At 42.6% G+C, this 22,391-nt stretch overlaps 1 protein-coding gene across 1 annotated transcript; it reads left to right on the plus strand.

Moving 5' to 3' along the window:
* Positions 1-4,613: 4,613 nt before the first annotated feature.
* nucks1a (nuclear casein kinase and cyclin-dependent kinase substrate 1a) lies at positions 4,614-21,664 on the plus strand. The gene is made up of 8 exons (XM_088640344.1): positions 4,614-4,880; positions 11,550-11,599; positions 14,316-14,421; positions 14,627-14,670; positions 14,987-15,148; positions 15,953-16,105; positions 16,338-16,487; positions 16,856-21,664. Exons 1-8 carry the CDS (start codon positions 4,864-4,866, stop codon positions 17,071-17,073), a joined length of 900 nt encoding a protein of 299 aa, XP_088496470.1. The 5' UTR covers positions 4,614-4,863; the 3' UTR covers positions 17,074-21,664.
* Positions 21,665-22,391: the final 727 nt, after the last annotated feature.

Genomic DNA, 22,391 nt, shown 5'->3' on the forward strand with positions numbered 1-22,391 from the left:
AAATAATATTGACAACACATTTGCATTGTCTAGACAACGCGAGGAAGCAACAAGAAAGCAAACATAATCTTAGGGTAGTTAAATGTGTAGAATTTAAATGCAGGGATGTTATGGCAATATTACACAATGCACTCTAGTTAGGTCTCATTTAGAATATTGCATACAATTCATGTGTATGGATCTGCCAAACTGTTTAAATTACCAATGAGAAATATTCAAACATTATATTCTCTTAAGAACCACCAGTGCAAGAAACATGCCCGAGGACAATGGGAAACTACTGTATGGGCAAGAGCATTTAGAACTGGGAACAGGAGTCCCTTTTTACACAAAGGGTTGAGGGAGTCTAGAACAAGCTATCCAGCTATATTATCGAAGCTGATAATGCTAGCTTCATTCAGATTGATCCTCAGACCTCATCTGTGGTCTTTGTCCCTCATAAATAAGTTATTTTCATTCCGTAAGACTTGAATTTGTGTTTGTGTTTGAGTTTTCTGCGTCGTGCCCTGAAATTCCTAGTAGGGGGTGTATGTGGGGCAGGAGAGGTGTTGCCCCCAGGGAACAAGAAGAAAAGAATATTAGTCTTCATCATCAAGTAAATAAAGTCCTTCACCTGGTTACCATGGAAACCAGAAGCACAGTCAGCCCGGATGCTGCTCTGACGTTGTGTGTTTTGCTGCTGAGCCACTTGTTCCCTTCAGCAGAAGATGTGCCAAATGAAGAATGAGTTTCCCTGGAATCTTATTCTTATCATTACACGGTCCTGGGAAGAAATGCACAGAGAAAAAGAGGCTTTTATTAGTTTCGTGTGGCAGTGCTTTCATCTAGCTTTACAGGGAGAATATAATTATAAGAATCCAAGCAGTGGCATAGTTTGCAGTATTGTTTGCATATCCAGAAGGCAGCAACAAAGTCCCTTGTGTTCATCATCATCTTATGTTTATGTGCTCAAATATTTATATTTCATATTTGATTTAAATCAGTCTGATATATTCCCAGTTCATAAAAAAACACTTTTTTTTCTTTACTGTAAAGATATTTTTTTTTCCTGTGAGGTATTGACTCCTAACATTATGCATCCATCCATTTTGTAACCACTTTTTCCAATTCAAGGTTGCAGGGGAGCCAGAGCCGATCCCAGCATGCAATGGGCACATTCCAGGATACACCCTAGACAGGACACCAGTCCATCACAGGGTGGACACACTCACTCACAACAGGGACAATTTTCCCAGGAGCCAAAAACACCTACCAGTATGTTTTTGGACTGTGGGAGGAAACCAGAGCACCCGGAGAACTAGAGCATCGCAGGTCCAGAACTGCTCCCAGAGTCCCAGGGCTGCAAAGCTACAAAGCTGTTAACCACTGCACCACTTTACCACTTCCCAGTGTTCTCAAGGAGTTTCTAATTCAACTTGTCTTAATTGACTGGGGAGTGTTTTTACGCACGATTTCTTCGGCTAGCTTTCTGCTAGTCATTTCAACAATGGTCAAAATGTTGGGCAGAAAGTGTTAACCATGCTTTTCTGTTAATGGTCTCAGCAGACGTGTCAATGTGACGGATGAGTCAATGAAAGAAGCTGCTCACAGACCGCTACTCTTTCTTTATAAAAGAACTTGCTTGGAATTATTCACTTCTTAGACGTTTTGTACGTGCTAAAATCTTAAGATTTTGTGTGGCGTTATGCACTGGATCTGTGGTTAATCAACATCACTCGAATCCTGCTAATTATTCTACTCCCTTACATAAATTCCTCTTGTGCTATATTTAGACAAAGTATGTATTTGATAGAAACAAAATTAATTTATTATACAGTATGTATATTTTTCCATCTTAACATGTTAAAGCAACCATCTTGCTCTGGGGTATTAGAGTAAAAACCAAAAGGAAACTCAGGATTGTGCCTGAGATCTGTCAATATCTCCCGTCTGGTCTCAGAATCTTTGAGGGTCAGCTGGAATGCGATAGTGGTAAAAGGGATGTCTGGATCTACGGCCTCCACATACTGTTATGTCAGTGACACCTGACCAGCAAGAGCAATAATCAGAAAATTAAAGGCTTAACAACAGCAGTTATTAGTAGTGGTATTTGTAGCAGAGGTAGTTGTATCAGTAGTGGAAGCTGCAATGGTAGCAGTCGGTGCGGCTGCAGCAGCTGTAGTTGCAGCAGTGGCAGTAAGTGCAGTAACTGTGTAAGTCGCAGCAGCTACAGTAGTTGTACTGGTAGCAGTAGTTACAGCAGTAGCAGCTGCTGCAGCAATTATATCAGTAGCAGAATTTGCATTGGCAGCACTTGCAGCAGTAGCGGAAGTTGCAATGCAGAAGTTACAGCAGCTGCAGTAGTTATTTCAGTGGTGGAAGTTGCAATGGCTGCAGTCGCAGCGGCTGTAGTAGATGCAGCAGTATTGGAAGTTGCAATGGCTGCAGTCTGCAGTACATGCTGCAGTATCGGACGTTGCAATGGTAGCAATAGCTGTAGCAGAAGAGGTAGCTGGGTCCACTTAAGTTTGGCAGTTTGTCTTTTTGGTATTTCCAGATGGAAATGACAGCAGAAGTCTTGGGAGATTCCACTCCTGTCCCCACTCAGGGTGTTTATGATTACCTGCTGGCTCAATCAGCTCTTCAAAAGCTCTTCAGTCACATCCACTGATCTCACAGCGGGCAGAGTTGCATCTGACAGGTAAATGAATCTTGATGGCACTGTCTGCCCAGCTTTCTCCAGGGACAAACCAAGGAGTTAAGCTGTTTCACACACCCCAGGCTGTCTGAAGACCTGGCTTTGTAATAAGATCTCTACCTAGATAAGCACATCTCTGTTTAAGAGAGAGCAGCAATGTCTGCCAAATACCAGGATGCTCATTCTCGCTCTTTTATTCTTGCTCTTGCTTTCCAAAATTTCAACCATTTATCCTGTCTTGCAAGAAAACAGCAATAGAACATATATTTGTCACTATTCTGTTATCCATAACAATGGCAGTGAGTGACCCTGCTTGTGTTGATCAGTCTTTACATTGGAGTTTAATGAAAACCTTATTTTAAAAAAAAGTAAGCTTCCCTTTGCAGGGCATCGTACCTGTCCTGCACACCAACCTTCTCAGATATATTGCCACATAGCCTCAAACTGAACAAAGCAAGTGGAATTAAATCAGTCTTTATTTGACATTGCATCTGTCACAACAATTAAAGCATTAACTATCTCAAACAGGTATGTGCATTAAAAACTCAGACTTTGTCTGATGTACATGCTACTGTATCGCATGGAGTGGAAGCCATCCGCTGGTTTCTGGAAGACCCACTTCAGGTCTTTTGGGGTCCCCATCGGTTGACACCAGGCTGAGCATCAGCTCATCTTTGTGTTTTTGTTTATGAAAAACAACTAATTTCTCCTTAAACCTTTACAATCTGCACCTACGTTATATTCTATAAATGTAAACTGCTGTATGTTTTATTGCACTTTATGACGTCTTTCCTGTCTGTGGCTTTCCAGTGTTGTCCTTCAATGTGCAGCACATCGCATTTTAACTTTCTACATGTTATATATCAAGAATCATCACCTGAAGAACGCCCAAGAGCTAAAATATTTTTTGCTTTCTACTTTTTAAGTGTGGAATTAACCTCTGCTTCTTCCTATATCCAACATGGCTTGATTTCCTCATGCCTGTCAAAACCATCACTAAATTGTTCCTGTGACTGGGTGTGTGCCCTTTGATGAATCGCTGTCCCGCCTACAGGATGAACGGATATATCGAATGCAAAGACAACACTGTTCTAAAATGGATTATATGTGAAGATACTTTTAAAAATGAAAGGCAGAGAATGTCAGCCATCATGCTGAAAAGTTATGGTCAAACAGTTGTGAACAAAGATGTTTGGCATGTGGAAATTTCAGAGGTTTTAACTACACTACTGCCATAGTATTGGAAAAACAATAAACTGGAATCATGGTAGCTTTATGTTCATTATGTATTTCCATAATAGCATTTATAGTGCAATTGCCTCTCGGATTTGTACTTTTTAAAAAAAAATAAGTTATTGTTGATAAGATGGAGCACTATTGAGTAAAACACAGCACAAATAAGGTTTCAAATAATCAAGGACACCATTCCTGAACCGAGACCACATTAAATTCTATATGCTACCTCTTGGCACTAAAAATGTTTTTTGTTAAACTTTAAAGTCTGAAGAAAATGAAAACCTAATAACCACTCCTTCTGAACACCATGTCATATAAATCAAAGGTGAGTTTGGATGCATCTCAGCAGTAACACTGTTAGGAAAACTTAACATAACTGGGCAGTCTGTGGAAAGCCGTTTTTCTGAACTTTAATTTGCTTCATCAGAACACATCAGCTTTCAAGCGGCCCAGGCCTTTCTATCCATTATGGGCCTCGTTTTGTTTTCCTAGTTGCTGCCTCAACCTAGCCGAGTGGGGGGAGGGAGATTGGGGGAGGGGGGTTGGGTTGTCTTTATGACGAGCAGCATGTTTCTCCAATCAACCGCAGAATGATGATTCGAATCACCCAATTACTGCGCGACATTTGGATGGTTCACCAGTTAGAGGCAAGCAGGGGAGGGGCTTGTAGAAGAAGTCCCCACCCACTAGCGAGGGTTAGGCTGCGCGGGAGCTGCAGTTTCAGTTTGTTTTATTCACCATTTTGTGTAGCTGAGGGTAAAATTCAAATAAAAATCCAGTTTAAAACACGTTTATTTTTTGTTTTTTGTGCTTGGCGCCGAACTGCGTTTCTGTCTAAAGCGGTGTGTTTAATCACGCTTTGAGTTGCAAAACCGAAAGGTTTTATTTTTTTATCTCCCTTGGATTTTCCTTTTAAATATATATTTTAACCTCTACAGTATTTCTGCAAAATGTCAAGACCAGTGAGGTATGTTTGTTTTCAATGCTCTTCGTTTACGGTGAGAGTGCATGCACGCTGTGAGCTAAACGCACGCTAGCATTGATATTGTAGGTTCTCTTTGACTATCTTGTGTGTGTTTAAGTTAAAAGGGTTGTAGTTTCTTATATTGTCTTTTTCTAATGCTCCCCTTTGGTAACACTAAGCCTTGCAGTGCGTTGTTACGTTAACGTGTCCTGTCTTTTTGCGCGCACTTCGGGTTTACATCCATTCTTAAGTTTCCCCGCTGCTAATCTCCTTTCAATGCAGCGTTTATATACAACGCTTTAAAAAAATAACCAAACTCGTTTGTGTATGTGTGCTGTGGCTAGTAAAACTGGAAATATGGCTACCCATTCATCCTGAGCAGAGACAGAAACGGCAGTAAAATCCCAGTCCCTGGATGTTACCGTCATTGGCTCATTGATGTGAAGATCTTGGTCGACTCCAGCTTGCACACCAGTTAAAACACAGCGCGAACTTTTTTTTTATACTGCGTTGTTTTATAACGGACGTTGGTGCGCATTTTTAAAGAAAAAATCGCTGCTGGGGAGGGGAGGGGGGGTTGGGAGCGAGACTTGAAAAAACAACGTAACGTTACACAAACTGGACTCCCCATTTCGCCTTCAACGCAGTAAATTAAAGACTAGGTATTCGAGTGATGTCACGAGGAGGGAGGGGGGTGTCTGTAGCTCGGGCGCCACACCTCCTCCTGCGCTCGACTTCTGGAAGTTGTGTTCCTGCGCGTCTCGTCTGGAGAGACGCAGAGCTCTTTCCACGCAGGTGGACGAGAGTCGCGGTCGCTGAAACCGGGTCCCTTTGTTTCGCCGCGAGCCTGCCCCCGAGGCACTTGAGGCGCGGGGCGAGCGGCGCGGTCTGAGAACGGTGTCCGCGTGCGGCGCGTGTGTGGACAACGGGGCCCGACACTAATGGAGCGTGGCTACACTGTAAATCACGTGGCGCTCTGTCGCGCAACTCGGTTTTTTTTTTCTTTGCGCCATCGAACAATGCGAACCACCAGCGAGACAGAGAAACATTTTTTTAGCCTACACGTATTTAATTTTAACTTATCTTTGACACGTAAGCAGTGCCACACGAACATATTAAATACCTTAATTCAGCCTAAGGCAGACATTCACCTCTCCCTAGCCCAGATACTGTATATATACCCTTTAGTCATGCTGCAGTTGCCTTAGAAATGTAGTGTTTAGCTGTGCAAAACATATTCCGTAACCGAGTAAGGTTACAATTGCACCCATTTCACTTTCCATCTTGATCTAAAACGCGTATGAGGCCCTTCCCACTTAAAGGGTCCGTATCCGATTAATGGGCCCAACTCGAGTGATGTCACCTGGAGTCGCGATTACGTCATGGGGCTTTATCGCCCTGTATTCTTGCATTTAGATTTGTATACGGTCCCGAGCCTGCAGTTTCGGGGGAAAAAAATCACTGCAGAAAATTCTGGAAAAAACGAGACCCACATGTAAACGCACGTAATGATTATAATACCATAAAACGGAGGAGTGTTGAATATTGCAGTCTGTACTGACATGGTTGCATTTGAAATTAGATTGGTAAATTGAGTCTGTTGTGCTTATGCTGATACTGACACAAGAACCCAGGGCTTGTTTCTTTCTATTACTTGAAGATAAAGCCTTCTCGTGATGCTTGTAGATCTACCTTAAACCAGAAATGATAATACTTCATTAAACCGAGGTTGTGCTCACCTTGGGCAGCCTCTGCCTGTCTGTGCTAGGGTGAGAGCTCATTGGTTGGTCCCTGTGGGCCAGTGAAGTGACCTAGTTCCATGTGATTGATTTTTCTGTAATTTACCAGCTGAAAGAGCGATTCTGCCTAGCAATCCCCTGAGCACGGCTGATACCGGAGCCAATTAAGCCCAGACCTTAGAAACCTGTACTATCCAGAATGTTTTTTTTTTAATCTATCGATTAAGGAATATTTAAGCAAACCTTGTGTGATAGTATTAAGAAGCATTATCAGCGACAGGGTGAATTCCACGGGGAAGGCAAATCTTAACTGAAGTCTTCAAAAGATAACCTGATTTAATTTCCAAGTTCATACCTCCAGCATGTCACCGGTGTTTGGGATTTGCCTGAAATGGCTTCAGCGCGGAAAAGCTTGCCCTATTGGAGTGCTCCTTCATTTCTCTGTAGTTCCCGAAGAATCATCACAGCTTTTGTTGCTTAATGAATGCAGTGCAATTTAAGTGTGATTAACGTGTCCAAACAATTTAAATGGAGTCCTTTTGCTTTTCGCCTGGTGATGAAATAAATCGGTGTGTGCAGCACACATCCAGTCTCGTGCCGCAGAACAAAATCGGTTTGAGCAACTTGCCAGGTTCTTAATTCAGGATACCCCGCCGTCCGTAAGGGGGAAGAGGTCGTAAAGAGCAGTTAGGTCAAAGGGTTTCTGTCAACATTGTCCAGGGAGGTGTAGTGGTCATGGCTCGGGCAGTAAGCTGTAGGTTTGTCACTGATCCAGTCTGAGTCAAAGTAGCCTCAGCAGCAGTGAACATAAATTCAGTTTTATTGGGTGTTTGCTTTTATGAACTTATTTTACAATGTATGAACAATGATATTTGTTGAACATTTATGAGCCATTAATACATGGTTGTGGGATTCCATGGAATTAAGCAGCAATCAGGTAGCTCCCTACTGCTTTTTGTTCACTGGCACACAGTCGTGTTCAGTTATATATATATATCATTTTAAGTACATACGATTTACATTTCATTGGATCCTGTGAGACCTGATTAATACTGGAAATAAAAATGTTATCTCAGCTACTTCATCAATGAACAAAAGAAGCCTCCTAAAAGGCTTGTGAAGCAGCTTAAAGAAGTTTCAGGTCTGTTGACATGAATTATTTATGAGACATATTGGTGGGGGGAAAAAAGGTTTGTTTTTTGTAGTGCCTAGAGTTTAAAAGCCAACTTGTTTTCATTAAGTAAAAGCATCTCTTAAGGCAAGTAAGAAATCACAATTACAAATTTAATTGGACTATTGGTTCTGTTATCCATGGAGTCTTGCATGATTGTAGATTGTACACATGTTATATAGTAGTTTCACAGACAAACAAAGCATCAAGAATGTAACTTGTTCTGTGATTTTAGCATGTTTACCTGCTTGCGGTTAAGTAATGTATTACTACAATTCACCGGCTGTGAAAGCAAGATCTGAAATTTAAACTCTAAGCTTATTTACAATAATAGGTATTGTCTGTATTAAAAATGTAATCTCTCCTTTTTGTTAAATTCAGGATCCATTATTTATCATACTCGGGCACCTCTAAGCCCTTTCCTTGGAATATTTGAGCAAATGTGTATTTTCCTTTTTTGTGTTCATTTTACTTATTATTGGATGTTTCATACCATATAAAGCTTCTGAATCGATTGTTTTTCTAGACAGAATTATGTCAGATCAGTGCTATATGCTCCTGAGTGGGAGGGGGAGGAGGGGGTCGGTAGGTTGGTGTGCCTTGTCCCTCCAGTTACTGACCACTCGCCACACCGCGGTCTCCACTGTATCACTGTTCCACTTCTGTCTTCTTTCCTTTTGGGTTGACTTGCCACATCCTTAACGTGGCCCTTGTGAAACCAGCCGTCCAGGGCTGGACTCTCTCATTGGAGAGAAGAGCCTGCTGTGCAGACTCCAGTGTGAGCTGGGCTGAACAGTCCTGTTGAGTCTTAGGAGCCCCAGTCTTAGATCAGCTGTTGTTTTGCAGCATTTGTAAATGAGCAATCTTTGCACACAGGTTCTCAAGCAATACGCATTTGGTTTTACATGGGTATATATTTGAACTGTCTGTGGTGAGGGTGTTTCTCTGCTCTGGGGTGTTCTTATGAAGAAGCTGATAGTGCAGTGTCATTCATAAGCAGTCTCTTGATTATGTATGATAGCTAATAAGTAAAATAACATTTTAGTTTATAAGAAAAGTAATAGAACAGTAAACATTATATACAATGTATTTCTGCTCTGGAAGCAGTCCAGAGAAGAGCAACCAGATACATTCTGAGGTTTAAAACAATGTCCTCTACACTGACAGATGGAATGAATCAAACCTTTTTTTAGTCTTGAACAGAGAAGCCTGAGGGAATCTGATACAAGTGTTCAGAATCCTCAAAGGCATTGCCAAAGTCAACCCAGCGGACTATGTGAAAAGTATGTGAAAGTGCATTAAAAAAAACTGAAAATTTCTTTACACAAAGGGTTGTGGGAGTATGGAACAAGCTACCCAGCCTTTTAGGAAAAGCAAGTACCCTGGTTTCTTTCAAGAAAAGACTGGATGATCAATTCCCTGCTAACTACCAAACAAACGAACGTGGCCAATCAGTCCACTCTCTTATGTAACCTTTCTTATCTTGTTAAAATGAAGGCTTCTTTTCAGCATTGCTGTTACACCTTTTCTGGTAGGGAAGATTCTGTCAGAAGTGGAAAGGGTTTTACAGGAAGCTGCTGAGTGTAAATGGATTTGTGTATATTTTCTGCACAACTTTAGGAAAGGTAGTTAGGCCAGGAAAAAGTCTGAAGATTTGCACATTAATGAAAGTCAGGCATGCCCTCCCTTCCTCTTGCAAAAAGCATGGAAAAGGAATTTTTTTTCTTGTAGCTCATGTAAACTGATGAGCATCATTCATTCAGTTTGTTGGTTTTGGTCCCACAACAGGGAAGTTCAGCTACTCCAGAGTGATTCCTCTTGCTGAGAGGGTGTTGGATTTAATCCATGACTTCTGAAGCTAAACAGTGTTTTTCCACCTGTATATGATGTCCACTCTGTGTAACACATTGAAAATGCTCTGCGTTTGGTGCCATCTCCCCCTCTGTCTGTGGGGCACCTTGAAGTCAGGGAGCCCAGTGATGTTTGTCAACTCTGTTTGCTACAGGGTCACACAATGTGAAGTGGCCGTGTTCTCTCGTGTCCATCAAGCCACTCAGCCTGCAGGAGCTTCAGTGCTGAATGGAGGAGGGGTGTGTCCCTTGCAGATGTCATTTCACACACCTGGCTCATTACAGATGTCCTGTTCCGCTGGGAGAAGAGGGACTAAACGATCCAAAACAACTCATGCTCATCTGCCCCCTGGCGTAACCGAGCCAGGAGTGAGCCATTGCCTTGAGGGGAATCCCAGTCACAAACCTGCGACATGTTTGATCGTCAAACCCAGCCTGCACCTGGATCAGATGGGCCTCTCTGGAGCCCTGATAAGTCTGTTTTTAAGCAGTTGTATTTAAAGTTGTGAAATGCAGAAGCATAATATAAAGACAAATGTGTTTTTAACCAATATATATTCTTTCGGATAATGAGGAGAAATCTAGCTGTTATAATGCGGTCTGGAGGCTGGTCATTAGCCAGAATAAGAACATAAGAGCAGTTCCAAACAAGAAGAGGCCATTTGGCCCATCAAACCCGTTTGCTAGTTAAGCGGGTGTGTTAAAGAGAAAAAATGTCTCAAGTCGACAAATGATCCAAAGAAACGGGTCCTTTCATTCAAAAAAGCAACATGCTCGCCGAAAATGGTCTCTTTCAGTTTGCAAGTGAAATGGATACCTTTCAGCCAACATTGCAAGCACTGTTTACATGCTGGAATACTGTGAACCCTTCACTTGATTCACAAAAGTTTAAATTTCCCTCCCCCTCTTTAGTTGGCTACAGCTGCAGATGTGAATTCAAGAGTACAAGTACTCTGCCACTGAAGCAGGGCTCCGCACTAACTGAGGACGATGTGAACTTTTCTCTCCCTGCCTTCTCTTCTGTTTTTTTTTTGGACTTTCATTTATCAAGGAGCAGCTTAAATCAATGAAGTTATTGGTGAGACCCGCTAAAGTAACCTATGGCTGCAGGTAAGGAGCCCTGCCTCATTTCAGTGAGCAACATCCATGCAGCACAGTGCTAGGCAAGAGAGCAGATGCAAACAGCTGTCTGAGAGCAGATGCTCACATGCAAAATGGATTTGTTCTTCTTGGTGATCACGGAGCAAAATTGGTTTGGTGCTTTTGATTTTAAACACAGACAAAAATATTTGTGAGTCTTTGTAAATCAGTGTTCATGGATCACTAGGTGGTGCTATTCCCTCTGGACCAGGATTTCCACCCGGTTCTGCAGTATGGTGACCGGACACAGCAGGCTTTAGGAGGTTATGTCCTTTAGACGACACATTAAATTCAGGACCTGACTGCTTCATCGTTAAAGACTCCTTGACACTTTTCGTGATGATGTGTTAATGCTAGTGTATGTTTCTTGGTTACATTCCATCCTGGGATTGCAGAATGTGATCTCCCCCGATCAAGTTGGTGAAGATACCTTCCCTACCTGCGCTGCTGTGCGGCGGGGCTGCTGGTACAGAGCGGCTGCAATACGTCAACCTGGCAGGAGCAGAAGTGGGCTTGTTCCTCAGTGTAAAAGAGCTATACACATGCAAGGAATTATTGTAGTTCTGAAAGTGCATGAAGTCTGAAAAACCAGGCCAAGGACTGCTGGTGGGGTTGAGTCTCTGTGACATCCTGCTTCATTGCTTTTGGATCCGTTGGAAAAGCTCAGCTGGAGCACAAGCATGTTATTAGATCAGAGAGTGTATTTTAATGCCTTCATCCCTCCTCCCAGGTGTGTACCACCCTGTTTATGTATCTTTTTTTTTTCTTACAGGAACAGGAAGGTAGTGGATTACTCACAGTTCCAGGAGTCTGATGATGCAGGTGAGAACTCGGTCTGAAATTCCTTTTGGGCTTTTGGTCAAGATTGTGAAAGGTGGGGGAGACGTATACGATTCTGCTTTCTGGTGAGAGCTAGTTCACATTCCCATAATTCATAGCAATAGTGTGGAAGCAAGACCCATGAGAGCCACTTCCAGCATTCAGGGGGCCAAAGGGTTTCTGGTTTTCATTGAACCTCGGGTTTTAGTCTGCGGTGAACTAAGTGATAAAGTAGGAGGACCGTTGCTTAGTGCTGGGCGATAATTCGCTAACGATAATTATCGCTATATAATTTTCTTCGCTATAATTTTAACAAAAGTTCGATATGTATGTTTATGCTTTGCGCATGGTATGCGCATGCGCACAAAATACTGCGCGAGAGCGCGTGCGTGTTGCAGGCAGCTAACGTGGTGTTGTTTACCCACACGGTGGTGGCTGACAGGATTGTAGTTAGAGTGGAGAAATGAGCAACACTGAAGCAATGTAGTGCTGCCAACGACCAGCTCGGAGGACGATGACATCGTCAACAGAAAAGGTCATTCCACTTCGGTAATTTGGAGATATTTTGGCTTTTTACGATCAGACATAAAACAGAGCACTTTAAACTTTGTAGTCTGTCTGAGCCATCTTCTATGTGTGACTGCAGTATTTAATTTTTCTATTGCATATTCTCATGCGTATCTTGACATAAAAAAGACTTGCATACTCTCTACCTCAGATTTGTTTAATGTTTCTGCTGTTTGGCAAGTGTTTGTTGTGTTCTTAAAATAAAGAGTTGTTTAATTTACCAATTAACTGTCTGGTTTCTTCAACTTTCACTCAGGAGAAAAAATCTGCCTTTAAACTTGAAAGAAATAATGATCGTGATAATTATCGATATCGACTGATATGAACATTTTTATCGTGATAATGTTTTTGGCCATATTGCCCACCCCTACCGTTGCTCAGTCACCCAGTATTAAACCATGACGTCTGCTGGGTTTCAGCCTTCATGGACCAGAGCTGCTCAGGTGTGTCAACCCCGCAGCTGAATTCTGTCTTTGAAGTGACTGCATTATGGATAAATTGTTTTTTGACAGAGTCCCTTTCATGTGGACAGGATATAGAGAGAACATGCCTGCAGCAAAGCAACTAAACGGCAGACGGGCACACCTCCTTAACGGCCACTGAGGTTTACTTCGGGAAGTTCCGTGCTTTGAGTTTTGTGCCGATTTAGCTCTTTTCGACTCTGCACAATGATATGCTTAGCAGGATTGTTCCATTTTCCAAGGAATCACAAGTAACTTCTCATCTCTGATTTTTTAGCTGGCGGCTTAATCCCCAGCTTTGTCGGGTTGTTAATAGTTTTACAAGAATGTGTCGGCACAACTGACCATTTGTCTGAAACTTGGTTTGTACATAATTGTTAGCATTACAGGCTTCAGGTTACCTATCCCTTTATTTTTGGCATTTTTCACTAGGTCCTCTTAATTAGCCCCTTGCAATCCCATCTTGCACTGCTTAGCAGAGCCGCAGTGACTGCAGAGTTTTGGACAGACTGCAGACCTGTACTTTATTAAGGCTCTGAGAAACCAGAGAAAAAGCAGTTTGGTTTTATATGGCTATAAAGAAAGCCATTTTATCTGTGTATGCTGCTTTGCAGGCAGGATATTTCTGTTGGGGGGGGAGGGATTATAATAGGGAAATGTAGCACATTCTTTTTTCTTTTTGGTTTATGATGTAGTGTTAGCAGCTGGAATGCATTTTAGCTGCTTACATTTCAAGGATATGAACCACCTTTGTACTGTGCTGGAAGTCTAGTGGGTCTGGCCTCTTGTGGTTATGAATTACACACACGCAGTACAATAAGTTGTGTTTTAGGTTAACCATCAGCCATTATAATTGCCTGCAATTATTATGCCAGATGGACAGAAGCCTTAAAATTGCCCTTAAAAGCTAAGTACATCAAACATGCACAATGCGGTACTGATCATATCCCTTCAATCAAACAATGAAAATTTTATTAGTATATTACTAGATCGCGGGTCTAACAGTTATCCCGAATGGTTGTTTATTTTGCTGTAATGGAGAGTCCTAATCCTGTTCCATCTTGAAAGCCCTTTTTTCACAGATGATCCTCCATGCCTTCTTCTGAGATCCTGGCCTCCCTGAACTATGATTGTGTTTTATTCAGGGTAGTTTTAAGTGTTAATCGAGTTTGGAGCTTTGGAGTTGTGAGAGTCTGCATCAAGCTGCTTCGCGCACGCTGTTACCGCTGCGCTGGTTTCTTTCCAATACCCTGAACGAGTTCCTTTGATCACTGAGCTCCTATCACAGGGGCTTGGGCCAAAGTGCCGCCTCTCGTTTGTAACCGTTCTTTTGACAGCTCCAGCCCTGTACTGAGATAGGTGGCTCACAGAGTCAGGGCAGATCCTCTGTGAACCTTCTGGGGAAAAATGGGCTCCAATCTGATGTGATTCTGGGGCCAGAATGTAAACCTGTTCAGTGTTCATGGCTTTGTAAATCCTGAGGGTGTCCAGCCCCCGGATTCCCAGTGAATTCAAAGATGCTATAAAAGACAGGTGCAGGATTCCCAGTTGAATTGAGTCTGTCTCTGCCTTTCACTTTCATGGCCCTTCATTTTCCATTCTTGTTGTTGTTGTAATCCCCCCCCTGAAGGGCTAGGACCCGACTGTGAATACAGGCTTATCCGATTTCCTTTCCTTTGTTGTCCCCACAGATGAAGAGTATGGGAGGGACTCTGGGCCTCCCAGCAAGAAGATCCGTGCGTCTTCTCGGGAAGTGAAGCCGAAGAAGAGGCCGGGGAAGAACTCGCAGGAAGACAGGTGATACTCCTCCCTGTCCTTCCGGTCTTGAACACGAGGGCCGCCTGCCTTTCTGCGGCCCAGAAACGGGCCTCGTTGTTGCCCGGCATCTTGCGTATGAGACGGGGAGGTGTTCTGGGGGAGGCCCAGGGGGTCTGTACACCATGAAACAAAGTACCCACCTGTCCTCCGGCAACCCAAATTAATGTATTTTTACCTTTTTCAGTGAGGATTCAGACGACAAAGCGAAGTCCAAAGATGACTCGGCAGGTAAGGTCAGACAGCATGAAGTCAACGGAAATTAAAAGTGGTAGCACACAGTGTATACTCAGTTCTGGGTGCTGTACCTTGATTTGCATGGGAATTGTCAAGTTAAAAGGACTGTTCTAGACAGTATGAAAACGGGTCTGATGTTTAACATTTGAACAGTGCAGCAGAGGCCACTTGGGAATTTCACTTCCTCCAGCAGCGAAGGCAGTGTTTCTCACCTTCCCCTTATTCTTCCATTTTGAAAAATCTGTCTAAATGTGCAAGCAAAATGTTGTCAGAAAATGCTGCAAACCTTTTTTTTTTCTTCCCCACACAGATGATTTTGGCAGCGAGGACGACAATGACTTTGAAGGAGAGGAGGAGGAGGAAGAGGGGGGAGACAGTGATTATGACGGGTCTAAAAAGGGCAAAAAGGGAAAGAAGCCTAAAGTGGAGAGGCCAGCCAAGCGGACACCCAAGTCACGGAAAAGACCAGCAGGTACAGCCAACATCCTCTTGAGAATGGGTGTTATTTCTAAGTCGTTATAGGTGTCTGTGTCTTGTTAGTTGAATTGAGGTGAAAGTAATTAAGCTCTGGGGCAGATGGGTTGCAGTCTAGGATTTCCTTTTCAGCTTCTGGGCTGGAGTACCTTCTGTGTGGAGTTTGCATGCTCTGTGTTGAGTGGGCTAGCTGAATTGCCCATTCCATGACAAGTGGGAGTGGGGCCCTGTCTAGCTCTGCTGCAAAATCAATTCCAATATAGTGTGGACAGTGTTCAGGTGGACCAGGTGTTCAGGTGGAGAGCTCTTCTCATTCATTAGGCGTATTTAGTCCTAGTGGCCAACATAGAGCTAATTATAAATGAAATCCAGCTGTAGATTCTTAATCTCAGAACTGCAGTATTTCTGCTTCATCGGAAGGATGAAGCGCTGGAATATAGTAACATGCTGCTGGTAACGATGGTAACGCACAGTGAGTCAGTGGCAGAGCTGGAGCTTGAATTGGAGACATCCTGGTGAGAGAGCCTTTTCCTGAATTACTGTGTAATTTATAAGGGTTCTGTGCACGTTTACGGTGTGCTTTAGTTTAATCTTTGCACAACATCTCAGAAAAACAATAGGAACTGAATTCTTTAACTTTTGTGAAATACAAATATGCCCAAGCATTACATGGGCTGGAGCCACTGAACTGTAGAAATGAATGCAAAGTCAGTAGCTTGTAGCCTAAAGCTTGGAGGTTGTGTCCCAGAATCCCTTGAGCTCAGGGAAATAACTGCCTGTGTTTGTCCCGTGACCCCTCCAGATGACAGCGACGATGACCAAGAGGTGAGCAAGAAGGTGCGGCAGCAGCGCCAGGCCGCCTCCAAGGCCGTGTCCAAGCAGAGGGAGATGTTGCTGGACGACGGGGGCAGCGAGGATGAGGAGAAGGACGAGGATGATCAGGCCTTCCTGGACAGTAAGATTTGGAGAAGGCTGGGCAAACATAAAAAGTGTAACAATTTGGCCAAATGTAGCTGTTGTCTCTCTTGCACTCCCGTCTTCTGTTGTGGAAGGTGAGGGTTAATCCGGGGAGTTTAACAGCAGGCCAGAGGCCTGGTAGTTCCTCTGCGCTGAGATGAAGACGTCTCCTCGTGACGTGCCCTCCTCTGTCCTCTCGCTCAGTCCTCCTCCTCTCTTTCTGTCCATAGAGGAGTCAGGCAGCGACGAGGATTTCATGGTTGATGACGACGACGACAGCGACTACGGACACTCGAGAAAGAAGAGCAAGAAAGTGGTGAAGAGGACCAAGCCCGACAGGAAGGAAAAGAAGTCTCCCAAACCTAGACTAAAGGCCACAGGTGAGGTACCTGGGTCTCCTGATGCCTTTAGCTCAGTGTTTAATTGATTACAAAAGTGCTTAGTGAACTACATTCCTAAAAGCTGAGGGCTTTTTCACAAATAAAAAGGGACATATCCAGGCTTGATCAACACTAGAAAACATATGACTTTTAGAAGACTTATGTGTTATGTATCCATTGTTTTGTGGAAGTAAAGTTTTTGGGGGGTAAGGAGGTATTTTGTCGGTGGTATTAAACATGTTTAACGTCGTTAGGTGACCAGGAGCCTGGCCTGGAGTCGAAACTCATGTCCAGACAGCACAGTTTGTGGGTTCCTAGTGGCTAACGTTGCTTCCTTATCCTGTTCTCCCATCATCCCCCTCCCGCAGTGACTCCCAGTCCCATGAAGGGCAAGGGCAAAGGTCGGCCAAGCGCGGCCAGGGCCTCCGAGAAGTCCTACAAAGAGGAAGAGGAGGAGCCAGAGAGCCCCCCCGAAGAGGAGGAAGAACTGGAGAAGAAGGACTCCCCTCCTCCAAAGAAAACAGAGGACCCGACTGAGGAGGAAGAGGACGTATCGGAAGAAGAGGCTCCTTCTGGGGAGGACTAACCGCTTGGAACGGGAGGGTCTTTCTCTCGTTTTTCTTTCTTTAATTTTTAGATCGTAGACAGTTTCAGTTTTCTGTGTCTGCCTGGCTCAACGGTTTGGACAATAATATTCTTAATATTTTTTCTTGCTTTTTTTTTTGCCTGTAAATACCATATCTCAAAGGACAGTGTGTGTGTGTATGGGTGTGTGATTGTGTGTGTGAGAGAGTGTAGGGGGCAAATCTTTACCAATTCAGGTGATGAATGTAGTCCTGTTTTTTCTGTTTGATTTTAATGAGCCCCCATCCACAGTGGCAGTGAAGCTGTGCTCCACAAGCACTAAAACCTTTGTGAGGAGGAAGAGGGCTTCTAAGAAGGAAATGTTACACAAGCCAAGAACCTGTAGTCCAAGACTGATCAGCCTCTGTCCTGCTGAATAGTACCATTGCAGGCCTTGCCCACAACTTAGGTATTGTGGAGGAATTCAAGCTGTTGCATGGTACAGTTGTGCAGGAAAATTGATTGACAGATGTTGACTTCACCCTGCAGAGTGCAGAGCCTGGGTCAGGTGAACACAGTGAAGTGCACACCCGACGCTCCTGCAGGCTGCACCTTGACTGTGAGAACAGGTGTTCTGTCTTGGATGCCCACTGCAGGTTCCTGACAGCAGCTTGCTGTGGCAGAACATGTATTTTCTGCAGATGTTTTTTTTTTAGAGATCATTGTACAACACTATCTTACTCCGATAAGAACACCTGTTGAGTAGAACCTCTCTGGATTGAAATCTCCTGCTTAACCTGTGCAGGAATCTCACTGCTTACAGTGTAAGAAGCCTGTTTGTGGAGGATTTCATAGTGTAACTGCTTTTTACATAAAGATACAGTAATGGTCAAGTCTGCCTGCTGACCCACCTGGACCTTTTATTTTTCAAATGTTGTTTTTATGGGGGTGAAAACATTTGATTTTAGAACGTTTTCTGTGCAAACACTTATTACTTGGGGCAAATAGGTTTGTTTAGATATTTTTTTTAAAGTGCGTGGATACGTCACTATTTTTGTGGGGGGGGGGGGTGCATTCTTTGCAGTGAAGCTGCACTGGATTAAAAAAGGTTAAAACATGAAGATAAAAAGCATTAAGGATGAACTGCCACAAGTAACTTGTAATGGGAAGTTTGCCGTGAGGAACATGTTTGCGTGTTAGGATCTTGAAAACCTGTATGTTCATGTTCCGTTTTCCTGGGCACAGGTGTGTGTTGCCATACAGCATTGACAGGTGGTTCTGTCCAGGCCTGAGCTGGTACTGACAGTTTTCTCTTCGGCACCTCATCTTCTAATAGCTGCTTAGTTTTAGTGACGCACATTGATGTTCCAAACTTTCTCACATCTGAGGTTAAGCTTGAGTTCAGATGATGTGGTTTTTTTAAGTCTATCACAGGTAAAAAGAACACCTTTGTTTCCTGGACATAAAAGTGTCTGACAGTTCAATCCCTTGTGCCAGGCCTTTTCTCTCTCTTTTTTTTTTAATTCTTTTTGGTTTGGTTTTCAAAACAAAAGTCCAAAAATGAATGTTTTTTTTTTCTTTCTCGATTTTTTTTGTAATGTTTGTTTTTTATGAAAAAATAAAAATGTATCTTGATTTTAAGAAAAAAAAATCACATCTATCTCTTTTCTCAAAATCCAGAAAGGAAGATATATGAAAAAAACCCAAGTGTGGAAATGGATTGTTCCTAGGCACTTGTGGCGTATTTAAGGGTTTGGGTGTTGTGTGGTAGGTCCTATACAGAAATGAACTGAGAACCTGTGCCTCCTATTCCCCTTCCCGCCCTCCGCCCGCAAAAATATAAAAAAGCATGAGTTGGTTGAGAGCAGCTTAAAACATTAAGACTTGAAATGTTCCATTTCCAGTGGGCTGGTGTCCATTTTCATAACACTACTGTTAAACGGGAGTGCTGTTTATCAGTAGCATTGCACATCAATGTGAATGCACTATTTGGGTGTAAATACATTTTACTGGAAAATTTAAATTCCTATTGATCAGTTCAAATCAAGTCAAATGTGCAGACTGCCTAACACTGGCCTCTCATACTTCATGATGGATTAGTGTACACAGGAGTGTTTGCAAAATGTTTTCTGCTCACCACCAACTTCAGAGAGTAGTAATTGACTTTGTTTCCAAGAGCCTTTAGAATGTGGACTTGGTTCTTTAAACCTTTATCTTGGCATCTGGTGTCCTACAATCTCTTATTTTACTAAATGAATTAATGTGAAGACACCTGTATTGTATCATTTCGTTGTAGTTCATTAATGCCTTTTTTCCCCATATTGTTTTATTACTCCTCTAAAAGGGGAGAATCTGAGGGAAGGCAGCTCCAGGGTGTCCAGGATAGTAATGATGATCCTTCAGGGTCACAGCTGGGTCAAGAGGCAGGAAGGATGGGCCAATAGCTAGATCTAAAATTAAAACATCAGGTTTACGATGCTAGTTTTCCTACTCTGTCCTACAGGAAGTCCACTTAATTGGCACTTGGTTTCTTTAAGATGATGAGAAGCTGTTTATGTGGTTCCAGTTTTGCTTTGTACCTCTGCATTTAAGGAAAGGTGTTGCCTACTAAGGGGGGTTTCGCCAAAGACGATTGACCCCTGCATTGTGTTTGTTCTGCTGTCAGTTTTCAGTCACATATTGATTCATGGAATCAAGCTTTAAGTTGTTAGAGTGGCATTTCTTCACGGTATTGACTCGAAGGAAGGCAGCAGTGTGACATATTGTGTGAATAGCTGTCCATGAAGTTTCATGCTAAAATAGAGTGAACGGTCTCAGAGGGGCTCAGTGGGTCCGGAGGGGAGAATTGAACCTTTGAAAAGGGTACAGACCCACCTGGCGTCTTGAGTCCCATTTTGAGATGGGAATGAGAATGTGCCCCCTTTTCTAAATTGCATGTGTTAAAGTGACCACCAAGTATCATATCAAGGGGGTTTATTTTTTGTAATGCTTTAATAATGTAGAGTTTCTCATTTTTAGCTGTGGGGTGTTCCTTTATGCTAGGGAGGGAGTGAAGTGACGACCACCAAGTTTAGACTTTAAAAACATAATTATTTGCAATTGTGTACGAGTGATTAATTAAAAATAAAGTCCTACCTGGGTTTTCTGTAGGGGACACTGCTGCAGCTCCTAGCTGTCGGTAGTCGTGCGCGAGTTGTTACATCTTGTTTTTTCAGTTTTTGTATTGCTTATGCTCTGGAGATTTGTGCAGAAAATCTGTTTAGTAAGTCAAGCTACTCTTTTGCAGGTTTTGGACTGTGAAGCCAGGTCTAAATGCTTTTTGTCACCTTTTCCCCTTCTTACTATCACAGAAATATTGTAAAATGCTTTTTTTCCACATTGCTAACCAGTCTTGTGGCTTCCTGCAAATGGAGACAGAAGTCTTTCTGTACTGAAGCCGTGGCTGAGAGCGTACCTGTATTAGATGCTAAGAAACTGGGACAAGTCACATGCATAGCTCTGTTTATGAGACCAGAATGTAAGCTATTTTATTGTAATGTTTTAATCTGTGGTGCCTATTTTTAATGCTAGGAGGAAACTGTAAAGTTCTTGCTCTTCTGTGTTGTAGAGCTAAAAACTTTCACGAGCAGAACCATTGTTTTTTTAAATGGTCGGCCTCGTCTTCTGAGCCTAAAACTACATGCTGTGAGTGATAACTGCACTAAGCGTACAGGAGATAACTAGCAAAGTGGATACATTGTGTTTCCTGGAGAACCAGCAAGAGTTTGAAACGGAGGCGAGATTAATGATAACTTCCTGAGAAACTGAGTTGCTGCAAGCTGAATTCGCTATAATATTCTGTTACCCCTTGTGGAAATATTGCAGTTTCTGGTGGGTGGGGGAGGGGGGGCTTAATCTTATGCAGTAGGTGCTTTAAAACATTTGAGATATTTTTACTTCAATCAAATCATTAGTTGTGTGTAAAGGAAAGCAGCAATTAGAATATTTGTCAAGTTGTGAGGGTGGATGGGGACACAGGTGTCGTAAAGCTTTTGATTATGTCCAAGCTTGACAAATGGAAGAAAAAAACATTACAGTGTAAAAACATCTATGCCCTATATTGTGCGTTGATGTGTGTGCTTATTCTTTTGTGTAGCAGCTATCTTAATTCATGGGACATCTCTTACCTTGCCCAAGAAAAACAGAACTACAGATGTACTGAAAAAATATTTTTTTGGGGTGGTGTTGGCAGAAGGGAGATAAAGGGGTGTGGGTGGGGGGTGAGACCAGAGACGTGGGGGGGTCAGTTTTATAAAGCTTTTAAAGGAGAGTATAGTACACATTGTGTGTTGTAATGGGAAAGATTTTTTTTAAGAAAACGCTGTAGTGTTCAGTTTAAAAAAAAAGAAAAGTTAACATACATGTGTGCTGGAAATGTTGTTGTGCAAATTGTGAGTCCTGTTGTAAAGGGTGCAAGCCTTTTGTCAACAGCATCAGAAGCGAACTTGACCTTTGAACTGTTGTGCATGTCATGGGGGGGCAAGGGGATGGGTATGGCCATACTGTGGACTTTATTGTGATGATGATGAGAATTGTTGGTTTCCCAGCTCCTAATAAAAGCAACCTACTTTTTATACTGCTTAACCTGCAGTGGTTTTGTTCCGGAATTGTCTTAAAAGCTTATGGGTTTCCTTTTCTATATTTGTAGGAATCTCCCATGATTTTTGTTGTACCTGAGAACCGTACAGTGTTGGTCTACAAAAACAGGGAGTCTTTTGTTTTCCAGATCCTTGTAACATTTTAATAACTTAAGCACACACGTTTGAAATTTAAATAGGCTTCAGCCACTGAAAATGTTTACCATTTTTCCACATAATCTCGATGTGTAATGGGATTCTCTCAAGTGTGTTGGATGAACTTCTTGTTCAATTGCTGCATTAAAATCCTCAGAAGTCTGCAGGTTTAACCTGAAGTCATTTGGGTTCCCCCCCTCCCAAGTAAAAATAAAACACATATTCAGGTCAGGTGACAGTGGTCGTTAAGGCATGCCCTGCCACAGATGTTGGGAATGCTCCTTGAAATAGAAGTCCAGTATCAGTACAATGAATACAACTTTCTTCCATAGCTGCAACAAAACTCCCACTCTTAATGATAACAATGTCTTATTTTCATTCTATAAAACCATCTACAATAAGAGTTGTTTGTCTGGGTTCAAGGATTCCAACTTCTGAACATATCGTTTCCCAAATCTCTTCTTTAGCTTTATGAAAACATCTGTTCCTGACCTCTTTATATCTTAGAATGATGATTTAATTTGAAAATATCACCCTATTCAGAATATGATAGTGACATTTAATTTCC

This window comes from Lepisosteus platostomus, chromosome 7 (assembly GCF_059453375.1).
Source record: "Lepisosteus platostomus isolate fLepPlt1 chromosome 7, fLepPlt1.hap1, whole genome shotgun sequence".
Classification (NCBI taxonomy): Eukaryota; Metazoa; Chordata; class Actinopteri; order Semionotiformes; family Lepisosteidae; genus Lepisosteus; species Lepisosteus platostomus.